The sequence below is a fragment of the Lepidochelys kempii genome, chromosome 23, assembly GCF_965140285.1.
Source record: "Lepidochelys kempii isolate rLepKem1 chromosome 23, rLepKem1.hap1, whole genome shotgun sequence".
NCBI lineage: Eukaryota > Metazoa > Chordata > Testudines > Cheloniidae > Lepidochelys > Lepidochelys kempii.
In genome coordinates, this window is record NC_136402.1 from 14,738,404 (window position 1) to 14,764,611 (window position 26,208).

General features: G+C 54.6%; 1 protein-coding gene across 1 annotated transcript in view; it reads left to right on the forward strand.

The window, feature by feature from the left end:
- The window catches only part of LOC140901866 (immunoglobulin superfamily member 1), a 263,932-nt gene that overhangs the window by 24,840 nt on the left and 212,884 nt on the right, over positions 1-26,208 (forward strand). The window contains 2 exon segments of the mRNA XM_078850366.1: positions 20,012-20,296; positions 21,521-21,811. Coding sequence (XP_078706492.1) covers positions 20,012-20,296; positions 21,521-21,811 — 576 coding nt within the window.

A 26,208-nucleotide genomic window follows, 5' to 3' on the forward strand; every position in this document is an offset into this window, starting at 1 on the left:
GGGTTCCCTGTGTTCCTCCACCCAGCCCCAAACTGAAACTAAACCCACCCAGCCGGCTCTCTCCTGCAGCCTGTCTTCACATTCCTGGGCAGAGGTGTCACCTGGCCCCAACCCCCCCTGGCTCAGCTGACAAGCTCTCAGGTCTCCCATCCCAAGGGCACATTCCCAGGTCAACACTCCCCCCTCCCTGCTGCCCCACATCGTCACATCTCTCCCCGCTTCAAGACTGAACTGAGCAAGGTCACTGTGACCAGTGACCTGGGGAAGTTCAGGGCCCCCTCTCCGGGACAGCGCATCCACTATCAGCATTGGCACTTCCCTTCACGTGGACCACGTCCATGTTGTAATCTTGCAGGAGCAGGCTCCATCTCAGGAGCTTGGCGTTGGCTCCTTTCATCTGGTGCAGCCAGGTCAGGGGAGAGTGGTCGGTGTAGACGGTGAAGTGTCGCCTGAAGAGATAGGGCTCTAGTTTCTTGAGGGCCCACACCATGGCCAGGCACTCCTGCTCGATGGCCGCGTAGCGTTGCTCCCGGGGTAGCAACTTCTTGCTCAGGTACACGATGGGGTGTCTCTTCCCCTTTTCATCCTCCTGCATTAACACCGCCCCCAGTCCCGTGTCTGAGGCGTCTGTGAACACCACAAAGGGCTTGTCAAAGTCTGGGTTTGCCAGAACTGGGCCACTGACCAGAGCCTCCTTCAGCGCTCGGAAAGCCTCCTGGCACTGCTCGGTCCAGACCACCTTGTCTGGCTTCCCCTTCTTGCATAGCTCAGTGATGGGGGTGGCTATGGCGCTAAAGTGGGGCACAAATCTTCGGTAGTATCCTGCCATCCCAATAAAGGCTTGGACCTGCTTTTTGGTGTGGGGAGCGGGCCAGTCTCTGATCACTTCCACTTTGGCTGGTTCCGGCTTTAGGCGGCCGCTCCCCACCCGATGGCCCAGGTAAGATACTTCCGCCATCCCCTCCTTGCACTTCTCCACTTTTACAGTCAGCCCAGTCCCCTGGACTTGGTCCAGCACTTGTCTAGCCTGGGACACGTGGTCCTCCCAGGTCTGGCTAAAGACACAGATGTCATCAATATACGCCACGGCAAAACTCTCCATCCCCCTCAGGAGCTGGTCCACCAGGAGCTGGAAGGTGGCCGGCGCTCCCTTGAGGCCGAAAGGCAGGGTCAGGAACTCATAGAGCCCCAGAGGGGTGATAAAGGCCGATTTCAGCCGGGCATCTGCATCCAGCAGCACTTGCCAGTAGCCCTTTGTAAGGTCCATGGTGGTAAGGTACCGAGCTCCTCCCAGCTTGTCTAGGAGCTCATCCGGCCTGGGCATGGGGTAGGCATCAGATACAGTGATGGCATTGAGTTTCCGATAGTCCACACAGAACCGGACCGACCCGTCCTTTTTGGTATAGATGCAGCACCCCCCTGACCTCAGCTTGCTGGGCAAGGGTTAGCTGATCCGAGAGGGGAATTGTTTCCAGGGGGGAACCAGCTCTGGTCCCAGGGAATAGATCTACTAAAGGGTCATCTCCCTGCTCCTCCCAATGTCCACACACGGTCAACACCACATTCCCCCGTCATAATATGGCTTCATCATATTCACATGGTACACCCGGCAGTGGTGCGCCCGGTTCGACAGCTCCACCACATAGTTTACCTCGACTGAGCTGCTTGAAACCTTGAAAGGGAGGCCCTCCCAGGTGGCCTGTAGTTTGTTCTTTCTCACGGGGATGAGAACCATCACTTGATCTCCGGTGACGTAGGCACGGGCCCGCGCTGTGCAGTCATACCAGACCTTCTGCTTCTTCTGGGCTCTGGCCAGAGTCTCCCTGGAGAGGCCCATGAGTTCAGCCAGTCTCTCTCGGAAGATCAGGACATACTCCACCACTGACGCACCATCGGGAGTGGCCTTCCCCTCTCATTCATCTCTCATCAGGTCCAGGGGCCCCTTCACCCTCCTTCCATATAACAGTTCGAAAGGCGAAAATCCGGTAGACTCCTGGGGCACCTCCCTGTACGCGAACAGCAGGTGCGGTAAGTACTTGTCCCAATCCTGCGGTTGCTGGTTCATAAAGGTTTTCAGCATCATCTTTAGCGTCCCGTTAAACCTCTCCACAACCCCATTGGACTGGGAGTGATAAGCTGAGGCCCAGTTGTGCCGGACCCCACATTTCTCTGACAAGCACCGGAGCAGGGCCGACATGAAGTTGGAGCCTTGGTCTGTCAAGACTTCCTTGGGGAACCCACTCGGCTGAAAATGGTCAGGAGCGCATCGGCCACGGTGTCTGCTTCAATGGAAGCTAAGGGCACGGCCTCGGGGTAGCGGGTGGCAAAATCTACCACCACCAGAATGTATTTCTTCCCTTACCTGGTCATCTTGCTGAGAGGCCCCACGATGTCCATGGCCACCTTCTGGAAAGGCTCCTCTATGATGGGCAAAGGTCTCAAAGCTGCTTTCCCTTGTCCCGGGCCTTCCCTGGCTGTATTTCAAGGAATCCCTGTTGAGGTTACAGGGACAAACCATCCCGATGTGTCGAAAGAATAGTAAATATGGCAGGCGACCAGCTTGGCTTAACGGTGAAATCCTAGCAGATCTTAAGCATAAAAAAGAAGCTTACAAGAAGTGGAAGGTTGGACATATGACCAGGGAAGAGTATAAAAATATTGCTCGGGCATGCACGAATGAAATTAGGAGGGCCAAATCGCACCTAGAGCTGCAGCTAGCAAGAGATGTTAAGAGTAGCAAGAAGGGTTTCTTCAGGTATGTTGGCAACAAGAAGAAAGCCAAGGAAAGTGTGGGCCCCTTAATGAATGAGGGAGGCAACCTAGTGACGGAGGATGTGGAAAAAGCTAATGTACTCAATGCTTTTTTTGCCTCTGTCTTCACGAACAAGGTCAGCTCCCAGACTGCTGTGCTGGGCATCACAACATGGGGAATAGGTGGCCAGCCCTCTGTGGAGAAAGAGGTGGTTAGGGACTATTTAGAAAAACTGGACGTGCACAAGTCCATGGGGCCGGACGAGTTGCATCCGAGAGTGCTAAAGGAACTGGCGGCTGTGATTGCAGAGCCATGGGCCATTATCTTTGAAAACTCGTGGCGAACGGGGGAAGTCCCGGATGACTGCAAAAAGGCTAATGTAGTGCCAATCTTTAAAAAAGGGAAGAAGGAGGATCCTGGGAACTACAGGCCAGTCAGCCTCACCTCAGTCCCTGGAAAAATCATGGAGCAGGTCCTCAAGGAATCAATCCTGAAGCACTTACATGAGAGGAAAGTGATCAGGAACAGTCAGCATGGATTCACCAAGGGAAGGTCATGCCTGACCAATCTAATCGCCTTCTAATATGAGATTACTGGTTCTGTGGATGAAGGGAAAGCAGTGGATGTATTGTTTCTTGACTTTAGCAAAGCTTTTGACACGGTCTCCCATAGTATTCTTGTCAGCAAGTTAAAGAAGTATGGGCTGGATGAATGCACTATAAAGGTGGGTAAAAAGTTGTCTAGATTGTCGGGCTCAACGGGTAGTGATCAATGGCTCCATGTCTAGTTGGCAGCCGGAGTCAAGTGGAGTGCCCCAGGGGTCGGTCCTGGGGCCAGTTTTGTTCAATATCTTCATAAATGATCTGGAGGATGGTGTGGATTGCTCTCTCAGCAAATTTGCGGATGATACTAAACTGGGAGGAGTGGTAGATACGCTGGAGGGCAGGGATAGAATACAGAGGGACCTAGACAAATTGAAGGATTGGGCCAAAAGAAATCTGATGATGTTCAATAAGGATAAGTGCAGGGTCTTGCACTTAGGACGGAAGAACCCAATGCACTGCTACAGACTAGGGACCGAATGGCTAGGCAGCAGTTCTGCGGAAAAGGACCTAGGGGTGACAGTGGACGAGAAGCTGGATATGAGTCAGCAGTGTGCCCTTGTTGCCAAGAAGGCCAATGGCATTTTGGGATGTATAAGTAGGGGCATAGCGAGCAGATCGAGGGACGTGATCGTCCCCCTCTATTCGACATTGGTGAGGCCTCATCTGGAGTACTGTGTCCAGTTTTGGGCCCCACACTACAAGAAGTATGTGGATAAATTGGAGAGAGTCCAGCGAAGGGCAACATAAATGATTAGGGGTCTGGAACACATGAGTTATGAGGAGAGGCTGAGGGAACTGGGATTGTTTAGCCTGCAGAAGAGAAGAATGAGGGGGGATTTGATAGCTGCTTTCAACTACCTGAGAGGTAGTTCCAGGGAGGATGGTTCTAGAGTATTCTCAGTGGTGGAAGAGGACAGGACAAGGAGTAATGGTCTCAAGTTGCAGTGGGGGAGGTTTAGGTTGGATATTAGGAAAAACTTTTTCACTAGGAGGGTGGTGAAACACTGGAATGCGTTGCCTAGGGAGGTGGTGGAATCTCCTTCCTTAGAAGTTTTTAAGGTCAGGCTTGACAAAGCTCTGGCTGGGATGATTTAATTGGGTATGGGTCCTGCTTTTGAGCAGGGGGTTGGACTAGATGACCTCCTGAGGTCCCTTCCAACCCTGATATTCTGATTCTATGATTCTATGATTCCACACCCTCTGACAGGGGTCACACGATCGGCAATACTGCCGGACCGTGGTAAAGACCCCGGGCCAGTAAAAGTTCTGTAGCAACCTCTGCCGGGTACGCCGGATTCCCTGGTGCCCTGAGAGGGGGATGTCATGGGCCAGGTACAGTAGCTTGCAGCGATACTTCTGGGGTACCACCAGCTGCCTCCTGATCTCACAGGACTCTACTTCTCTTGTTGGAGCCCATTCTCGGTACAGGAACCCCTTCTCCCACAGGAACCTCTCCTGGCAGCCTCTCCTCATGGTCCGTCCCACACTGAGGTCGGTCAGGTCCCTGAGCTTCCGCAAGGAGGGATCTTTCCTCAACTCGGCCTGGAACTCAGCAGCTGGGGAAAGGACGGAGTTCCCCCTCAGTGGTCAGGTCTGAGGCCTCAGCCTCTCTAAGCCGTGCCCCTCGGCGCTCCCTCCTCATCAGGGTAGGGTCCTGCACCTCCGGTGTGGTACCTTCCCCAAGGTCAGGGTGCAGTACACCTCGCTGGCTCTGGCTACAGGTCACAACCAGGGCGATCTGGGGCTTGCTTGGCCAGTCCTCTAGGTCTCCCCCCATCAAAACTTCAGTGGGCAAATGGTGGTGTACCCCCACATCCTTGGGGCCCTCCTTGGCCCCCCATTTCAGGTGTACCCTTGCCACGGGTACCTTAAATGGGGTCCCGCCCACCCCTGTCAGGGTCAGGTAGGTGTTGGGCACCACCCGATCTGGGGCCACCACCTCGGGCTGGGCAGCGTCACCTCCGCGCCCGTATCCCAGTATCCATTGACCTTCCTCCCATCCACGTCCAGGGGAACAAGGCACTCTCTGCGGAGGGACAGCCCCACGCCCACCCTGTAAACCGAGCACCCTGAGTCCAGAGCCTCCAGCCCTCTGGCGGAGCTGGCCTGGGGTACTCTTCCCTCCGGAGCAGGTGGTAAACCGGTAGCCCCCCTTGCCTGGGTCATCTGCCCCTCGACCAGCTGAGTCCCTACCCAGTTAACCCTGGGTAGGTTGGGTCTGCTCAGTTTGTCCCTGAGCCTGGGGCAATGGGTCCGTACGTGACCTCTCTGGCCACAGTGATAGCAGCTCAGGTCATGTTGGTCCCCTCGAGTGGGTTGGAGGGGCCCGACCCCAGGCGTTCCCCTATGGAGGGGTTTCTCCCTATTTCCCCACTGGGAGGCACCATGGTGACTCTCTCTCTGCATCGGGGGGGGGCCTGTTCTTTTGGGACTCCTCCCGGCTACCCCCTGACCGACTGTTCACAAACTCGTCGGCCAGCTGCCCTGCGTGCTGGGGGTTCTCGAGCTTTTTGTCCACCAACCACAGCCTCAGGTCGGACGGGCACTGTTCATACAGTTGCTCCAGTACAATTAGGCCAAGCAGGTCCTCTCTAGCTTGGGCCCCAGCTGTCCACTTGCGGGCATATCCCTGCATCCGGTTGACCAGTTGTAGGTAGGTGACCTCAGGCGTTTTACGCTGACTCCGGAACCTTCTCCGGTACATCTCGGGGGTCAGCCCAAACTCACGGAGCAGGGCCTGTTTGAACAGTTCATAGTCCCCTGCCTCCGGCCCTGTCATCCGGCTGTACACCTCCACGGCTTTGGGGTCCAGTAAGGGGGTGAGGAACTGGAGCCTGTCTGCAGGGTCAACCCTGTGCAGCTCACAGGCATTCTTAAAGGCCGTCAGGAAGCTATCTATGTCCTCCCCCTCCTTCCGCTGGGCCAGGAAGCACTTATCAAAGTTCCTTGCAGTCTTGGGTCCCCCCGCACTCACCGCAGCCGGGGCCCCACTGCTCCTCAGCCTGGCCAGCTCCAGTTCATGCTGTCTTTGTTTCTCCTTCTCCTCCTGCTCATGCCTACGTTGCCTCCCCTTCTCCTGACGCTCCCGCTCCTTCTCCTGACGCTCCCGCTCCTTCTCCTGAAGTTCCCACTCCTTCTCCTCCTGCTCATGTTGACATTGTTTTTCATGATCCTCCAGCTCCCTCATTTTCATCTCCCTCTCCCATTCCAGCCGCCTCCGCTCCAGGGATGCACAGCTCCACCACACAGCTCCACCAGGTCGCTCTTAAGGTGTTTAGCGTACATCTCCCTGCTGGCCACTCGCAGGCCTGGGCAGCTTTCTACGGTTTCCAGGAAAAACCCCTAGTGTGCCAGTCCTTCTTGAGGTCACCACCTCTTTACCAGGGTCGAGCTGCAGACTCCTCCGCCCCTGGGACCGCTCGCTGCGATCCCCCAGGGGACCCTGTTACTGCAAAAGTCCTTCTCTGGTCACACACCCCCAGGGGTTAACCGCCCCCTGAAACTGTCTCTCTCTGAATCTTCAGCATGCCTGGTCCCCGTCAATCCCCCTTCGTTTTACTGCTCCCCAGTCACTTACTGTAGGAAGCGCCATTCACGGGGTGCAGTACATCGCACCTCTGCCACCAGTTGTCACGGAGTGTGGGGGAGTCCAGGCCCTGCACCCCTCTTCCTGGGATTCACTGAGACTCTCAGCCAGCCAGTAAAACAGAAGGTTTATTGGACAACAGGAACACAGTCCAAAACAGAGCTTGCGGGGACACCCAGGACCCCTCAGTCAAGTCCTTCTGGGGGAGCAGGGAGCTTAGACCCCAGCCCTGGGGTTCCCTGCGTTCCTCCACCCAGCACCAAACTGAAACTAAACCCCCCCAGCAGGCTCCCTGCTGCAGCCTCTGTCCACATTCCTGGGCAGAGGTGTTACCTCCCCCTCCCCCTCCTGGCTCGGTTACAGGCTCTCAGGTCTCCCATCCCCCGGGCACACTCCCAGGTCAACACTCCACCTACATCATCACACCAGACCCCTGGGGCTGCCTGGGACAGAGAGATGCTCCCCACCCCTCTTGCATGCTGAAGCGGGGGCGGGGGGGTGGCGGGGGCATTAGGCTGGCTCTGATGCAGTGAGGAAAGCAGCGAGCTCACTGCCTGCCCCCACTGGGACAGCAAGGGCAGTGCTGAGCACAGTGGGAGCTGAGACCCCGGCTGAGTGGGGGGAGACACAGGCTGGGCAGGGGATCTGTGGGGAGCGGCAAGGTGCTTGGTAAAGAAAGTCTGGATGAGCCTAGGCAGCCTTGTGAGCTGATGCCTGTGTCTAGTCAGCAGGGTGGGAAGGCGAGGAGAGTGGAATATGAGTGTCCCTGGACCTTACCTATTACCTGGGTGGAGAATTGTGACAGTGAAGGAAACATGCCTGTGTCTGTCAGGGGTATTGACTTGCCTATGGAGGGAGCTACCCTGATCTCCAAGCAGTTGTCTGTGACCAGCCTTGTGTGCTGGGACAAGGGGAATGAGATCCCCAGCTGTGTGTCTGGGAAAGGAGAATGTGACTCGGGCTCTTTGTTTGTGGAGCAGACAGAAGGGGCCTTTCAGCCTGTGATGGTTGAGGATAGTGCAGTTGTCTCAGAGTTGGTTCTGGATTCAGCTAAAGCCCAGGAAGGGAATGGTCCTAAGTTTGTGTCTGCTCGGGAGAATGGCCCTGTAACTAGGTCACATCCAGTTAGTGTCTATGCAAAATCCCAGAGACCAGACAATTCTGGTGCTTGTATTTTGCCTGTTGCTAGTGTGTTGTTGGGAAAGGGTGGAGCAACTCTGTCTAATCAGGGTGAGATCCTAGCCGGGGCACAAGGAGAGCATGAAGGTGATGTGATTGTGTTACCTACTGAGGGTGCGGAAACCTGTAGCAAGAAGGAAAAGATTCCTGAACTTGTGTGTGGCAAAGGGAAGGAGAATGCTTCTGACCTGTTATCTAGGAAGTCTGTAAGTTTGCCTGAAAGGGGATTGTGTAGGAATCTGCCGGATGGGCCAGAGGTAATTCTGGATGTAAGGGAGACCCAGAAAGAGTCTGTTGTTACTCAGGAAAGTGTTGCTCTAGAGCAAGCCCTAGGTGAAGAGGGTAAGAGCAGAATTTCTGTGAGGGGTTGTTGCCGGCACCCAGTGCCGAGAGGCTGAACAACAGCTTGAGTGGTTCGTTACCCGGTGTGCTACACCCAATAATCACAACGGGGTGGAGAAGCAGAAAAGTTTATTTGAAGCTTCAAAAAGGTACAGGGAGAATAAAATCTCAAATCCTGCACAACAGAGCAGGAAGTTACACAAGCTTTTATACATTCTTTTTCCCAGCATACTTATCCAATAGCAAGCTGCCCCAAGTATTCATATAGCCAGCCAATTCAGTTTCCAGCTAGTTCCCTGATTTTCTGTATCATTTGTTAAACTATACATAAAGCTGCTTTATTCAGCATTGTTCTTCCATATCTCCCCTGTTTGGCCTTGCTTAGTTTCAGGCAGTCTGACTCTGCAACATACTGTTGCAGATTCTCAGCATAACTGCTGTGTGTGCCTCCAGGCGGGGGGGCCAAGGACACTTGGGCCTAGCACGCAGAGCTGCTGCGAGTGCCTCCAGGCAGGAGGGGGGGGGGGCAAGGACACCGGGGCCTAGTGCGAGGGGGCTTCATCGACACTTGTGGTCTTCCATCCCCTCGAGTTACCTAGTGGCCATGCCCCAGTGTCCCCAACAACTCCCCCCTTTGAGAACACTCAACAGCCTTGGCTCTGAGTTTTCTCACTTGGGCTTGCTAGATTGGAGATGTTAACTTGACAGCAAGTTACATTTCCAAACCCCTTTTTTGTGGTAAGATTATTTGTAAGTGTTTCCCTAAAAGGGGAGGAACCATTACACCCACACTGTTGGCCTCCCCTGTTGGTCTTTATCCAATACCCATTAGCCCACTGTGTAATAACACAGGAGCTCTTTCCCACAGGATGCCCATAGGGATAAGATTGGTTTCGGGTAAAACATAACACTCCCTCAGTGAGTACTGCAACTGAATACTCCTGGTCCTGATAGGTGGCTTGCTGTAAAGAGGTCTTGTTCCAGAACGGTGAGTCCGTTCTTTTCTGCTCTTTGGTGGTGGCTAATTCTGCTAGGGTCAAGGGCAGCATGTCAAGTGGCATTCCCGTTTTGGGGGATAGTGGAGTTGAAGCACACACCCAGCAATCAGTCTGGTTTGTTAAAGTAGCAACATGGTGCACAAGCAAAACAAAGGAGTTATGCTCCCGATATGCACAGTTTGGAAATACCAATACAGAGAATAACAATTTTACCCAATTAATTATTACCAGAGTCTTCCCAACCCAGGGTCTCCAGTACCTGGGTGGGCCCATTTTAGCATTAAGGTGCCCGCTATTTGTGTCTTTTAAACAGTAGCTTTAGCCCGAGATCGTCACTAGATGAGGAGTCAGCAGGTTGGATGGTCCACTGTTCTGCTGACGAGGGGGCGGGTACTGCCTTCAGACGAGAGTGATGGATCCAGTTCTTGTGTCCCTCGATCTTTGCCGCTGTATGGGAGATCAGCAGGACGGTATAGGGTCCTTTCCACTTTTCCTGGAGAGGCTCGTCTTTCCAGGTGCGAACAAGCACAGAGTCACTGGGCTGTAAGGAGTGAACAGGAGAATCCAAGGGGAGAGGCTGGGAATTCTTGGTATACCTGTGAAGAGACAAGAGAACAGCAGACAGGGAACACATATACTGTGACAAAAAAACATTACCCAACTCCCATTCCCCTGACAGAACCGGGTGCCATTCATAGGCCATGCCCTTCCAAACATAATTTCAAAGGGACTGAGCCCTAATCTACCCTTTGGGAGAACGCGGATACGGAGTAGGACGAGGGACAAAGCATCAGGCCATCGCATTGAGGCTTCTTGGCACACTTTTGAGAGATGCCGTTTAAGGGTCTGATTGGTCCGCTCCACGACCCCACTGGCTTGCGGTCTCCAGGGCGTATGGAGTTTCCAGGGGATCTGTAAGGCATGTGAGATGCTTTGAATGATTTTTGACGTGAAGTGTGTCCCGTTGTCAGATTCCATTCACAGGGGGAGTCCACAGGACGTCTCCATGCTCCTAACAGCTGTGTGAGCACGCCTAGGACCACCCCCCTTCGTTCATGTACATACAACTGAAACGGCTTAGAGAGATCCGGGAGGTCCAGAGCTGGGGCTTCCATCAATTTTCTTTTCAGGATTTTAAATGCCCTGTCAGCCTCTGGGGTCCAATAGAAGGGGTCATGATCTGCTCCTTTTACACAGTCGTACAGGGGTTTAGCCCACAGTCCAAACTCTGGGATCCATATCCTGCAAAAGCCTGCCATACCCAGAAATGCCCTGAGCCGCTCACAATTATTTGGAGAGGAACTTGACAGATAGATTCCTTTCGCTTGAACGCTGACGCTCCCCTTGCCTTAGCTGTAACCTGATCCCTCTCCACCTCAGACAACAGGGTTCTCAGGAGGATATTACAGTCGTCTCAATCGGCTTGTGACTACTGAGGCACCCCTTAAAGACTGAAATAAACCTGCTTGGGTTTGTTGAGAATTCCCCAGCCTGTGTTTTAAAAGCTGCTAAGTCTATTGGATTGAATGGCACATGGGTTTAAACGTGCATAGTGGTAGCCTGACGTCCATCTGCCCCTGGGCAGGCCACAACCGTCTCGGTAAGCAAAGGATAGAGTACCACCGAGGGGGCACTCTCTGTAACCCGAGGCATCCTACCCTTATAAGGTGGGAGTGTGGGGGCCGAAGGGGACACCGGCTCTGCCATTACAGTGGGGGTTGGGGTCTGGGGACTAACATTAGCTGCTACCGAACCAGTCGGAGTCAGATTACAGTGCTGTAAAATATCTGGTCAAGTACATAAAGTCAGAAACAAATGCGCATACATATGTTCATTCCATTTACCCATTCACTGACAAAACAAAACTAATTGGAGGATCGTGTTGTAATTAATTGACCCTCCTGGTGGCCACCACTCCTGGTCCTCTAGTTGATATTGAGGCCAGTCAACTGTACAGAATCGTTTTAATTGGCTCTTAGTCATCGGATCCGCACCAAATACCTTCCAGTTTGCTAGAATGCACTCTAGGGGCGTACACCGTGCCCTAACCTCTGAGCTCTGTCCCTGTCCCATACCTACAGGGTAACTCTGGGCGTCCCCAGGTTCCAACAGAGCATACAATCCGGATTTTAAAAGGTTCCTACCTTATCCAAGGGACCGGTTCTTCACCGCCGTCCTGCAGCTGCTCCTCCCCCACGTCTAAGGGACCGGTTCTTCACCGCCGTCCACAACAGCTTCTCCACTATATGAGTGCGTTGCACCGTTGTGCCCTCTGGGGTCGATCAAATTGCGTCTCCTCCGAGGCCCCCGATGAACTCACCGGTGCGCGCTGGGCGTCGGTTCTCGCCGCAATCCTCGACCTCCAGGAGGGGTCCGGGCAAGGCTAAATTGCAGCCTCGAGCCCACCCAGGGACGCCAAAAGCTGTTGCCGGCACCCAGTGCCGAGAGGCTGAACAACAGCTTGAGTGGTTCGTTATCCGGTGTGCTACACCCAATAATCACAACGGGGTGGAGAAGCAGAAAAGTTTATTTGCAGCTGCAAAAAGGTACAGGGAGAATAAAATCTCAAATCCTGCACAACAGAGCAGGAAGTTACACAGGCTTTTATACATCCTTTTTCCCAGCATACTTATCCAATAGCAAGCTGCCCCAAGTATCCATATAGCCAGCCAATTCAGTTCCCAGCTAGTTCCCTGATTTTCTGTATCATTTGTTAAACTATACATAAAGCTGCTTTATTCAGCATTGTTCTTCCATATCTGCCCTGTTTGGCCTTGCTTAGTTTCAGGCAGTCTGACTCTGCAACATACTGTTGCAGATTCTCAGCATAACTGCTGTGAGTGCCTCCAGGAGGGGGGGCCAAGGACACTTGGGCCTAGCACGCAGAGCTGCTGCGAGTGCCTCCAGGCAGGAGGGGGGGGGGGGGGCAAGGACACCGGGGCCTAGTGCGAGGGGGCTTCATCGACACTTGTGGTCTTCCATCCCCTCGAGTTACCTAGTGGCCATGCCCCAGTGTCCCCAACAGGGTGAATTGTTGCATAGAAAAGCCCCTCGGGAAAGGAATCCTCATGGAGTCTTTGCAAGCAGTTTACTGCAACTGAAGGGTGTGAAAGTGATTTAATCAAGAAAGTTTCAGTTCCTAAAGGCCATCAATTTTCTGTTGTGAATGGATCCACTGACTTTCCTGTTGAAGGATCTAGTGTGGATAGCTCTGAGAAGGTCTGAGATGGAGTGAAAGCTGTTAAGAAAGTTTAAGGGTATGTCTACACTACGGAATAAGGTCGAATTTATTGAAGTCGGTTTTTTAGAAATCGGTTTTATATATTCGAGTGTGTGTGTCCCCACAGAAAATGCTCTAAGTGCATTAAGTGCATTAACTCGGCGGAGCGCTTCCACAGTACCGAGGCTAGAGTCGACTTCCGGAGCGTTGCACTGTGGGTAGCTATCCCACAGTTCCCGCAGGCTCCGCTGCCCATTGGAATTCTGGGTTGAGATCCCAATGCCTGATGGGGCTAAAACATTGTCGCGGGTGGTTCTGGGTACATATCGTCAAGCCCCCGTTCCCTCCCTCCCTCCGTGAAAGCAAGGGCAGACAATCATTTCGCGCCTTTTTTCCTGAGTTACCTGTGCAGACGCCATACCACGGCAAGCATGGAGCCCGCTCAGGTAACCGTCACCCTATGTCTCCTGGGTGCTGGCAGATGTGGTACGGCATTGCTACACAGTAGCAGCAACCCCTTGCCTTGTGGCAGCAGACGGTACAGTACGACTGGTAGCCGTTATCGTCATGTCTGAGGTGCTCCTGGCCACGTCGGCTGGGAGCGCCTGGGCAGACATGGGCGCAGGGACTAAATTTGGAGTGACTTGACCAGGTCATTCTCTTTAGTCCTGCAGTCAGTCCTATTGAACCGTCTTATGGTGAGCAGGCAGGCGATACGGACCGCTAGCAGTCGTACTGTACCATCTTCTGCCGAGCAGCCATGAGATGTGGATGACATGCAGTTCTTCTGCACCGTCTGCTGCCAGCCAAAGATGTAAAAGATAGATGGAGTGGGTCAGAACAAGAAATAGACCAGATTTGTTTTGTACTCATTTGCCTCCTCCCCTGTCTAGGGGACTCATTCCTCTAGGTCACACTGCAGTCACTCACAGAGAAGGTGCAGTGAGGTAAATCTAGCCATGTATCAATCAGAGGCCAGGCTAACCTCCTTGTTCCAATAAGAACGATAACTTAGGTGCACCTTTCTTATTGGAACCCTCCGTGAAGTCCTGCCTGAAATACTCCTTGATGTACAGACACCCCCTTTGTTGATTTTAGCTCCCTGAAGCCAACCCTGTAAGCCGTGTTGTCAGTCGCCCCTCCCTCTGTCAGAGCAACGGCAGACAATCGTTCCGCGCCTTTTTTCTGTGCGGACGCCATACCAAGGCAAGCATGGAGGCCGCTCAGCTCACTTTGGCAATTAGGAGCACATTAAACACCACACGCATTATCCAGCAGTATATGCAGCACCAGAACCTGGCAAAGCGATACCGGGCGAGGAGGCGACGTCAGCGTGGTCACGTGAGTAATCAGGACATGGACACAGATTTCTCTGAAAGCATGGGCCCTGCCAATGCATGCATCATGGTGCTAATGGGGCAGGTTCATGCTGTGGAACGCCGATTCTGGGCTCGGGAAACAAGCACAGACTGGTGGGACCGCATAGTGTTGCAGGTCTGGGACGATTCCCAGTGGCTGCGAAACTTTCGCATGCGTAAGGGCACTTTCATGGAACTTTGTGACTTGCTTTCCCCTGCCCTGAGGCGCATGAATACCAAGATGAGAGCAGCCCTCACAGTTGAGAAGCGAGTGGCGATAGCCCTGTGGAAGCTTGCAACGCCAGACAGCTACCGGTCAGTTGGGAATCAATTTGGAGTGGGCAAATCTACTGTGGGGGCTGCTGTGATGCAAGTAGCCCACGCAATCAAAGATCTGCTGATATCAAGGGTACTGACCCTGGGAAATGTGCAGGTCATAGTGGATGGCTTTGCTGCAATGGGATTCCCTAACTGTGGTGGGGCCATAGATGGAACCCATATCCCTATCTTGGCACCGGAGCACCAAGCCGCCGAGTACATAAACCGCAAGGGGTACTTTTCGATAGTGCTGCAAGCTCTGGTGGATCACAAGGGACGTTTCACCAACATCAACGTGGGATGGCCGGGAAAGGTGCATGATGCTCGCATCTTCAGGAACTCTGGTCTGTTTCAAAAGCTGCAGGAAGGGACTTTATTCCCAGGCCAGAAAATCACTGTTGGGGTCACCAAGGGCAAGTCATGCCTGACTAATCTAATTGCCTTCTATGACGAGATAACTGGCTCTGTGGATGAGGGGAAAGCAGTGGACATGTTGTTCCTTGACTTAGCAAAGCTTTTGACACGGTCTCCCACAGTATTCTTGCCAGCAAGTTAAAGAAGTATGGGCTGGATGAATGGACTATAAAGTGGATAGAAAGTTGGATGAATGGACTATAAAGTGGATAGAAAGTTGGCTAGATTGTCGGGCTCAACAGGTAGTGATCAATGGCTCCATATCTAGTTGGCAGCCAGTATCAAGTGAAGTGTCCCAAGGGTTGGTCCTGGGGCCGGTTTTGTTCAATATCTTCATTAATGATCTGGAGGATGGTGTGGATTGCACCCTCAGCAAGTTTGCAGATGACACTAAACTGGGAGGAGAGCTAGATACGCTGGAGTGTAGGGATAGGATACTGAGGGACCTAGACAAATCGGAGGATTGGGCCAAAAGAACTCTGATGAGGTTCAACAAGGACAAGTGCAGAGTCCTGCACTTAGGACGGAAGACTCCCATGCACCGCTACAGACTAGGGGCCGAATGGCTAGGCAGCAGTTCTGCAGAAAAGGACGTAGGGGTTACAGAGGACGAGAAGCTGGATATGAGTCAACAGTGTGCCCTTGTTGCCAAGAAGGCCAGTGGCATTTTGGGCTGTATAAGTAGGGGCATTGCCAGCAGATCGAGGGATGTGATCGTTCCCCTCTATTTGACATTGGTGAGGCCTCATATGGAGTATTGTGTCCCGTTTTGGGCCCCACACTACAAGAAGGATGTGGAAAAATTGGAAGGAGTCCAGCGGAGGGCAACAAAAATTATTAGGGGACTGGAACACATGACTTATGAGGAGAGGCTGAGGGAACTGGGATTGTTTAGTCTGCGGAAGAGAAGAATGAGGGGGGATTTGATAGCTGCTTTCAACTACCTGAAAGCGGGTTCCAAAGAGGATGGATCTAGACTGTTCTCAGTGGTAGCAGATGACAGAACAAGGAGTAATGGTCTCAAGTTGCAATGGGGGAGGTTTAGGTTGGATATTAGGAAAAACTTTTTCACTAGGAGGGTGGTGAAACACTGGAATGCGTTACCTAGGGAGGTGGTGGAATCTCCTTCCTTAGAAGTTTTTAAGGTCAGGCTTGACAAAGCCCTGGCTGGGATGATTTAGTTGGGGATTGGTCCTGCTTTGAGCAGGGGGTTGGACTAGATGACCTCCCGAGGTCCCTTCCAACCCTGATATTCTATGATTCTATGTTGAAATGCCTATATGTATCCTTGGGGACCCAGCCTACCCCTTAATGCCATGGCTCATGAAGCCGTACACAGGCAGCCTGGACAGTAATCAGGAGCTGTTCAACTACAGGCTGAGCAAGTGCAGAATGGTGGTAGAATGTGCATTTGGACGTTTAAAGGCGCGCTGGCGCAGTTTACTGACTCGCTTAGACCTCAGCGAAACCAATATTCCCACTGTTATTACTGCTTGCTGTGTGCTCCACAATATCTGTGAGAGTAAGGGGGAGACGTTTATGGCGGGGTGGGAGGTTGAGGCAAATTGCCTGGCTGCTGGTTACGCGCAGCCAGACACCAGGGCGGTTAGAAGAGCACAGGAGGGCGCGGTACGCATCAGAGAAGCTTTGAAAACCAGTTTCATGACTGGCCAGGCTACGGTGTGAAAGTTCTGTTTGTTTCTCCTTGATGAAACCCCCCGCCCCTTGGTTCACTCTACTTCCCTGTAAGCTAACCACCCGCCCCTCCTCCCTTCAATCACCGCTTGCAGAGGCAATAAAGTCATTGTTGCTTCACATTCATGCATTCTTTATTCATTCATCACACAAATAGGGGGATGACTACCAAGGTAGCCCAGGGGGGTGGTGGAGGAGGGAAGGAAAATGCCACACAGCACTTTAAGCACAGCACTTTAAAAGTTTACAACTTTAAAATTTATTGAATGACAGCCTTCTTTTTTTTGGGCAATCCTCTGTGGTGGAGTGGCTGGTTGGCCGGAGGCCCCCCCACCGCGTTCTTGGGCGTCTGGGTGTGGAGGCTATGGAACTTGGGGAGGAGGGCGGTTGGTTACAGAGGGGCTGCAGTGGCAGTCTGTGCTCCAGCTGCCTTTGCTGCAGCTCAACCATACACTGGAGCATACTGGTTTGGTCCTGCAGCAGCCTCAGCATTGAATCCTGCCTCCTCTCATCACGCTGCCGCCACATTTGAGCTTCAGCCCTGTCTTCAGCCCGCCACTTACTCTCTTCAGCCCGCCACCTCTCCTCCCGGTCATTTTGTGCTTTCGTGCACTCTGACATTATTTGCCTCCACGCATTCGTCTGTGCTCTGTCAGTGTGGGAGGACAGCATGAGCTCAGAGAACATTTCATCGCGAGTGCGTTTTTTTTTCTTTCTAAGCTTCACTAGCCTCTGGGAAGGAGAAGATCCTGTGATCATTGAAACACATGCAGCTGGTGGAGAAAAAAAAAGGGACAGCGGTATTTAAAAAGACACATTTTATAAAACAGTGGCTACACTCTTTCAGGGTAAACCTTGCTGTTAACATTACATACATAGCACATGTGCTTTCGTTACAAGGTCGCATTTTGCCTCCTCCCACCGCGTGACTACCCCCTCAACATTCCCCCCTCCCTGTGGCGAACAGCGGGGAACATTTCTGTTTAGCCACAGGCAAACAGCCCAGCAGGAATGGGCTCCTCTGAGTGTCCCCTGAAGAAAAGCACTCTATTTCAACCAGGTGACCATGAATTATATCTCACTTTCCTGAGGATAACACAGAGAGATAAAGAACGGATGTTGTTTGAATGCCAGCAAACATACACTGCAATGCTTTGTTCTACAATGATTCCCGAGTACGTGTTACTGGCCTGGAGTGGTAAAGTGTCCTACTATGAAGGACGCAATAAGGCTGCCCTCCCCAGAAACCTTTTGCAAAGGCTTTAGGACTACATCTAGGAGAACCGCAAATGCCAGGGCAAAGTAATCCTTTCACTTGCTTGCTTTTAAACCATGTATAGTATTTTAAAAGGTACACTCACCAGAGGTCCCTTCTCCGCCTGCTGTGTCCAGGAGGCAGCCTTGGGTGGGTTCAGGGGGTACTGGCTCCAGGTCTAGGGTGAGAAACAGTTCCTGGCTGTCAGGAAAACCGGTTTCTCCGCTTGCTTGCTGTGAGCTATCTACAACCTCCTCCTCCTCATCATCTTCTTCGTCCCCAAAACCTGCTTCCGTATTGCCTCCATCTCCATTGAAGGAGTCAAACAACACGGCTGGGGTAGTGGTGGCTGAACCCCCTAAAATGGCATGCAGCTCATCATAGAAGCGGCATGTTTGGGGCTCTGACCCAGAGCGGCTGTTCGCCTCTCTGGTTTTCTGGTAGGCTCCTTCAGTTTCAGCTCCTTCAGTTTCACGCGGCACTGCTTCGGGTCCCTGTTATGGCCTCTGTCCTTCATGCCCTGGGAGATTTTCACAAAGGTTTTGGCATTTCGAAAACTGGAACGGAGTTCTGATAGCACGGATTCCTCTCCCCAAACAGCGATCAGATCCCGTACCTCCCGTTCGGCCCATGCTGGAGCTCCTTTGCAATTCTGGGACTCCATCATGGTCACCTGCAGCTTGCCACGCTGGCCAAACAGGAAATGAGATTCAAAAGTTCGCGGTTCTTTTCCTGTCTACCTGGCCAGTGCATCTGAGTTGAGAGTGCTGTCCAGAGCGGTCATAATGGAGCACTCTGGGATAGCTCCCGGAGGCCAGTACCATCGAATTGTGTCCACAGTACCCCAAATTCGAGCCGGCAACGTCGATTTAAGCGCTAATCCACTTGTCAGGGGTGGAGTAAGGAAATCGATTTTAAGAGCCCTTTAAGTCGAAATAGAGGGCTTCATTGTGTGGACGGGTGCAGGTTTACATCGATTTAACGCTGCTAAATTCGACCTAAAGTCCTCGTGTAGACCAGGGCTAAGAGTCCTCTAACCAAGTGGCTGTGTTTGGCCAGCTTGTTGGGGAGAAGACCCAATCCCAGTTTGACCCCGTGGGGTTTTGGGGTGGCCAAAGGGCAGAGGCCGCATAAAGCTTCCCACATGCGGCCTGCGAGTGCTATCGACAACCCCCGACCTAAAGGAGGGCGTGAAACTGGAAGGGCCTGGTGTAACTCCTACCAAGGAATGGGAGAGGTGCTGGGGCATCCATGGGAATGTTGGTGGTTTCAAACTTCCCCAGGTCACCAGCTAAAGTGACCCCACTCAGTTCGATCTCGAAGGGGGGAGAGATGTGATGAAGTGGGATTGTTCTTAATGGTTCCTCTGAATGGTGTGGGGGTGCCTCAGTTTCCCCTATGCAGTTCTTAAGTATCTAGGGGGTGGGGTAAGGGTGTGTGATCATTGCAGAGCCCTAGAGGGCAGGTGTGTGCAGGGGTCTGGACACAGAGAACTGGCCAACACCCTGTTTCCTGGCAACTGATGGCCTGGGCCCTTCCCCCCTGCAAGGTGAGAGCTAAAGGGCTGGAGAACAAAGGAATCAGGTGCCCTCCTGGCCCAGGAAAGGGACAAAGCCCAAAGCGGGAGGAGGGGCAGGAGGGAGTTTCAGTTTGGGGCTAGCTGGGGACATGGAGTGAAAGGCAGATATGGTTCTCTGGCTCACTGCCCCCCAAAATGGACGCAGCTGAGGGGTCCTGTTCTCTGCACCTACAAGCTCTGTTTTAGACCATGTTCCTGTCGTCTAATAAACCTTCTGTTTTACTGGCTGCCTGAGAGTTACGTCTGACTGCGAAGTTTGGGGGCAGGACCCTCTGGCTTCCCCAGGATCCCTGCCTGAGCGGACTCGATGTGGGAAGCGCAGGGAGGGGCAGAGGATGCTGAATGCTCCGAGGTCAGACCCAGTAAGGTGAAAGCTGTGTGAGCTGTGTGTCCTGCAGACAGGCTGCTCCCAGAGAGGAGACTTCCCCAGAGTCCTGCCTGGCTTCATGGGGAGCAGTTCCAGAGCATGGCCCGGGGACTCCGTGACACTGGCCTGGCCTGTCTCCTGCTAGGGAGCAGAGCTTTGGGCCCCCAGGGGCTGGGGTTGCTCCATGTCTCATGCTGTTAGCCCAGGGCTCAGAGGAAACTCTGGGCCACTGTGGAAAGGCATCCAGGAGCCCGTCCCCAGGCCTGCCAGGTCTGACCCACCACTGAGGCTGCATGGTGAGGACGGGGCCTCTGTCTCATGGCCTGTCTGCTTCCCCCTGCAGAGCCCAGCTACCCCAAACCCAGCATCTCCCTGAGCCCCAGCGGGGGGGTCTCCCTGGGGGGAGACGTGGCCGTCTGGTGTCGGGGGCAGCACCAGGGCATGCGGTTCGTGCTGAATAAAGAGGGACGCCATTTCCCAGCTGTGGATCCGAAAGGGTTGGAGGCTGTGTTTCCCATCAGGAACGTGAGCCGGGAGGACCGGGGGAGATACAGCTGCTCCTATCACAGCAGATCGGGGTCAGCCGCCGCATCGTCCCCCAGCGACCCCGTCGAGCTGGTGGTGACAGGTGAGGGGCCCGGCTCGGCATCCCCATTCCCAGCCCCAGCCAGACCCTCACAGGGGCTCGGTGCTGATGGGACACTCAGAGCCAGGCTCTGCCCTGAGCCCTGACGGGATGCCCGTCATAGAATCATAGAATATCAGGGTTGGAAGGGATCTCAGGAGGTATCTAGTCCAACCCCCTGCTCAAAGCAGGACCAAATCCCCAATTTTTGCCCCAGATTCCAAAATGGCCCCCTCAAGGATTGAACTCATAACCTTGGGTTTAGCAGGCCAATGCTCAAACCACTGAGCTATCCCTCCCCCCGTGGAGCAGCAGCCCCTGGAGACTCGGGGCAGGGAGGTGACTTTAAAGCTGCCCCTTGTGGGTAGGAGCCGTGAGTCGCTATTTAATCCCATGATCCCCTCCGCTCTGTTCTCCAGGCCCCACCCCAGGCAGTGTCCCGGCAGGAGCTGAATGAGGCAGGGGCTGCAGGGGAAGTGGTGGCTTGGTGGACACAGTGCTGGGCTGGGACCCAGGAGATCTGGCCCAGCTCCTGGCGCGGCCACAGACTCTGTGTGATGGGAGCATGTCATGATTTTCAAAAGTGTCCTTCAAAAGGGCCTCAATCTTGGGGGACCTCAGGCCAAGCGCCAGAAACCGAGATGCCCACAGTTAGTGGAGACCTCTGCAAATGCTGGCCTCAATAGCGCTGGATCCCTTGTGTTGGGGGAGCATGTAGGGTCCCTGCCATGTTCAGGGCCCCTTTGTGTCAGGCGCTGCATAAACACAGAGTGAAGAAATGGTCCCTGCCCCTGGGAGCTCACTAACAAAGTGAATCTGTCTGTGCCTCAGTTTCCCCTTGTTTAGAAAGGGGATAATGATGCCTCCCTGCCTCCCGGGGAGCTGGCAGGGTGACTCCCTTTCTGTGTGGGGCTCAGGCCCTGTCGTGCTGGGCCCCGGAGACAAGCCCGTGTGTCGCTGTGTGTCCAGGGCAGGCCAGATGCAGTAAACAAGGCAGGGGTCACAAACGGGCATATGAGGACCCCAAGCAGTAGGGAGCCGTGGCTCGGTGTCTGTGGGGCCGGGAGCCCAGCTCGCAGGGCCGGGATTCTGGGTCAGGGGGACTCTGGGATCTGGGAGAGAATCTCTGCCGGGGCCCTGGATCTGCCTGTGGCTGGGGCCTGCCTGGGAGTCCGGGGCTGGGTGGGTGCCCGGGTCTTGTTCTCACAGCCTGTCTCCTGTGCACAGACCCCAGCTTGCCCCGACCCTCCATCTCTCTGAGCCCCACTGGGGTCACCGCCCCAGGGGCAAACGTCACCATTCAGTGTCAGGGGCAGCCCCGGGACGTGAGGTTCTTCCTGCACAAGGCTGGAGACCTGAACCCGCCGCGACACATGGACCCTACTGGGGACGGGGCCGAGTTCCGCATCCCCACCGTGGGCCGGCAGCACGGAGGGAGCTACGGCTGCAGCTACAGGCCCCGGTCAGAGCCCTTCGTCTCCTCGCAGCCCAGCCACCCCGTGCAGCTGGTGGTAGCAGGTGAGGGGCCCGGCTCCACGTCCCCGCTCCCAGCCCCACACCCGGCCAGATCCCTCGGGGCTTCGCACTGATGGGACGCTCAGAACCAGGGTCTGCCCTGAGCCCTGGGCCCAGCAGAGGGGACACCCAGGCGTGCAGCCGGGATGGAGTCACTTGGGGGTTCCCCAGCCGGAGGAGGTTCAGGGCAGAGGGAGGGGGGATCCCTTCCCCCAGGGGCAGCTGCGGAGAAGGGGGCTTTTCCCAGGGGGATGTTCCCCCCTGTTGCTCTCGTTCTTGGGACCCATAGAGGAGGTTGGGTCCTGGGTCCGGGGTGGGGGGCAATTACTGTGGAAACAGGTCGTGGTGCCCAGGGGTGGGTGGGACTGAGACATCAGGGGGAGGGGCAACCCCGGACCCACAGCTCCTCCTGTGCCTCCTGATCTGCAGACCGCAGCTGGGAATTTGCTGGGGGATCCCAGGGGAGGGACAGGATCTGGGGGACTGGGCTGTGAAATTGGGCCCAGAGTCCTCTGGCAATAACCCCCCATTATTGGGCCACATGACATCCCCCTGGCAATAGCAGTGAGCATTACCCAGAATTTCCGTGGTTCTTGCTTCCCCTCCCCACACTGGGGTCTCAGGGGACCCCCTGACCCTCTCCCCAATAGATGTTCTCCCGCCTCTGGCTGCGCCCTGGTCCCCAGGGCCCTGGGCACCACCCGACTGTGGGGAGCAGCGGGTGATGTTCCAGCCTCCCCCCACAAGCTCTGCCTGGCTGTGTTTGGCAGTAGCCAAGATACCCCAGGGACGGGCTCACTGCACAGCAGACAGGCTGGGGCAGAGGCACCTGTGGGGGTGGACAGAGGGGGTCCTATGGGGACAGGGAGCTGGGGTAGTTCCCTGCTGTGGGGGGCTAAGACCCTGAGGTTCTGATTGTCCCCATCCCCTGGCGTGGTCTGGGGTGCTGGGTGTCTCGGGGGCAGTTTGTCCACCCGGGAGCCCCCTTCATCGGGGAAGCTGAGGCTCAGCCCCCTGGGGCAGCAGGACATGGCCTCACCTGAGGGGTCCAGCCCTGGGGAGATCTCAGAGCCGCAGCACCTGGGAGACCCCCAGAGGGGGGCTGGGCTGGACCTGCTGGATGAGGTGTTGGGGGCTCCACTCCTGGGGCAGAGCTAGCTGCTGATCTCCCCATCTGAGCTGCCAAGTGACTCTCCCCTTCCCTCTGCAGCAGCCCGCCCGGGACACCAGGATTTCACCTACGCCAACATCGCCCGCCTGGCCCTGAGCGCCATGGTCCTGCTCGTCAAGGGGCTGATCCCGGCTGAGGCCTATTACAGCCGCCCGAGGGAGGTGCCCTAGGTGAGGTGATCCCCCCCTTCTGAGCCTCTTGCTCCCCCCAGGACTTGGGCCCATGATGACATGGGCCCCTCTAACCCGCCGTCTCTCTGTGCCCCCAGGAGTCTGGATCCGGCCGTGCAGGGAAGAGAATCTCCCCGGGGGACGAGCCGCTTCCCCTCGGGGGACTGAGATGCCAGCAGAAACCCCCCTGCCCCCAAATACCCCTGCCTCAGAGAATCCCCCCCGCAAAACAGCTCCCGTCCTGACAGCAGCTCCCCTGGATTGGACCCCCAATGCCATGTGTGACACTGCACTCCATATGTTTATGGAAATATGCTTATGAGTGTAACTATAATGTAACTGGAATATTCTTTAAGCAAAAGGTCTCTTGGAAGGTATCATTACAAAACTTATGATCTACTGAGCGTGGTCATCCTATTTGTATGCATGTATCATTCTTGTAACTAAAACTCGAAATATGACGTTAACTCTGAAGTCACTTAATGGTGGTTTAGAATCTTGATGGCCCCCATTGACTAGGACAATTGGCTGTAGATGGTTTATTTACCTGCAAGCCTTCTTGTGGACCTGGGGGCCAGCCTGTGGGTAATGAAGAAGGAGGTCTCACAGGGACATGTGACCATGTCAGCTGATACTGGAATCTATCTTAAGCCTGGTGCTTTTCCATTTAGAAGGAGGGGTGGGAACCCAGAGAGAGACAAAGGAGTCCAGCCTTTGGCCAAAGCTATAAAAGGGGGTGGAACAGAACAAAGGGGGCTTCCAGACATGAGGAATCGCCTAGTTACCACCTGAGCTAAAACTAACAAGGGCTGTACCAGGGGACAGGATTGGGCCCAGACTAGGAAGGAGGCTAGTCTGGGAAAGAAGCTTATTGGAACAGCTCTAAGGGGGAGATTTACCTGTATTCAGTTTCTTAATGCATTAGGATTAGACTTGCGTGTTTTGTTTTATTTTGCTTGGTAATCTTACTGTTATTACTTGAAACCACTTAAATCCTACTTTTAATACCTAATAATATCACTTTTGTTTATTAATTAACCCAGAGTAAGTGATTAATACCTGGGGGAGCAAACAGCTGTGCATATCTCTCTATCAGTGTTATAGAGGGCGGATAATTTATGAGTTTACCCTGTATAAGCTTTTTACAGAGTAAAATGGGTTTATTTGAGGTTTGGATCCAATTGGACGCTGGGTGTCTGGGTGCTGGAGATAGGTGACCTGCTGAGCAGTGTTTGGTCAAAGCCTGCAGCTCTGGGGGTGTGGACCAGACCTGGGTCTGTGTTTGCAGCGGACTAGTGTGTCTGGCTCAACAAGGCAGGGTTCTGGAGTCTCAAGGTGGCAGTGGAAAACGGCTCAGAGGTAATCTCAGCATGTCAGGTGGCAGTCCGAAGTGTGTCTCTCTGACTGAACCCGTCACACCGTGAGCACGAGCCCCTGCGGTACCTGCTAGAGGAGTCGCCCCGGGCTGGGCACATTGGACTCCCTATGGAGCAGAACCTGGAGGGTGATGGGGTCCCACTCGCTGGCCCAGCCAGGCTGGTTCTGCCCAGGGCTGCCAGTGGGGAGCAGGGATGAAGCAGGGCTCAGCATGGGGAAGGTGTGACGAAGTGGGACTGTTCTTAATGTTTCCTCTGAATATTGTGGGGGTGCCTTAGTTTCCTCTAGGCAGTTCTTAAGTATCTAGGTGGTGGGGTAAGGGTGTATAATCACTGCAGAGTCCTAGAGGGCAGGTGTGTGCAGGAGTCTGGACACAGAGGATGGCCGACACCCTGTTTCCTGGCAACTGATGGCCTGGGCCCTTCCCCCCTGCAAGGTGAGAGCTAAAGGGCTGGAGAACAAAGGACTCAGGTGCCTTCCTGGCCTGGGAAAGGGACAAAGCCCAGAGGAGGAGGGGCAGGAGGGAGTTTCAGTTTGGGGCTGGCTGGCACATGAAGTGAAGGGCAGACGGGGTTGTCTGGCTCACTGCCCCCCCAAAATGGACCCAGCTGAGGGGTCCCGTTCTTTGCACCTACAAGCTCTGTTTTAGACCATGGTCCTCTCGTCTAATAAACCTCTGTTTTACTGGCTGGCTGAGAGTCACGTCTGACTGCGGAGTTGGGGGGCAGGACCCTCTGGCTTCCCCAGGACCCCGCCTGGGCGGACTGGCTGTGGGAAGCGCACGGAGGGGCAGAGGATGCTGAATGCTCCGAGGTCAGACCCAGGAAGGTGGAAGCTGTGTGAGCTGTGTGTCCTGCAGACAGGCTGCTCACAGGAAGGCGACTGCCCCAGAGTCCTACCTGGCTTCATGGGGAGCAGATCCAGAGCATCGCCCGGGGACTCCGTGACAAAAGGCACCACCTGCATCTGCGGGGAGCCCAGAGCACTGGGGAGCCGGGCACTCGATAACTAGACCCTTCCCGGCCGGATTCCCAGCACCGCCCGTTCTGCCCGCTCCCTTTCCTTGGGGCTGGGCACCCGGCATTTCACAGCCCTGGTCACCCCACCCGCCTGCCAGCTGCCACTTCGCAGCCAGCACCTGCCTGCAGGTCCCCATTGAGTCTAAACTGGCCACTCCCAATTATGGCCTCCCTCTCAGACACCCGCCGTTGTCCCCCATCCATCCAGGACCTCATTGGGCAGGGTGCGTTAGGCCCTAGCGCTTTCCCAACTCGCAGCTGGGTAGTTAAATCCCCCAGGACCACCAGGGCTCATCGCCCAGCCCTGAGCTGGGCCCCTCCCCGCATCCCACAAAATCCCATTCCCCACAGCATCCCTAGACAGAGCCCCCGTCCCCCTGTGTGCGTCTGGCCCTGGCGCTGGAATAACGGCACTTACTGCACCCCCAGTGTCTGTCCCCCTCCTCTCTCTGCAGCGGGGTCCCCCAGCCACTTTTCTGTCCCCCTTTCTCCCTAGACCTCCCCCTCCCTGTATTTCTATTGTAAAAACCCCCAGAGCTTCATGCTCCTCTGCCCCCCAAATCTCCCCACTCCAGGGGGGACTGTGATACCAGAGCCTCCAAATGTCCCCTAATGTTGCAGCCGACGAAGGTGAATGAGAAGTTCCGGCAGCGTCACGAGAAC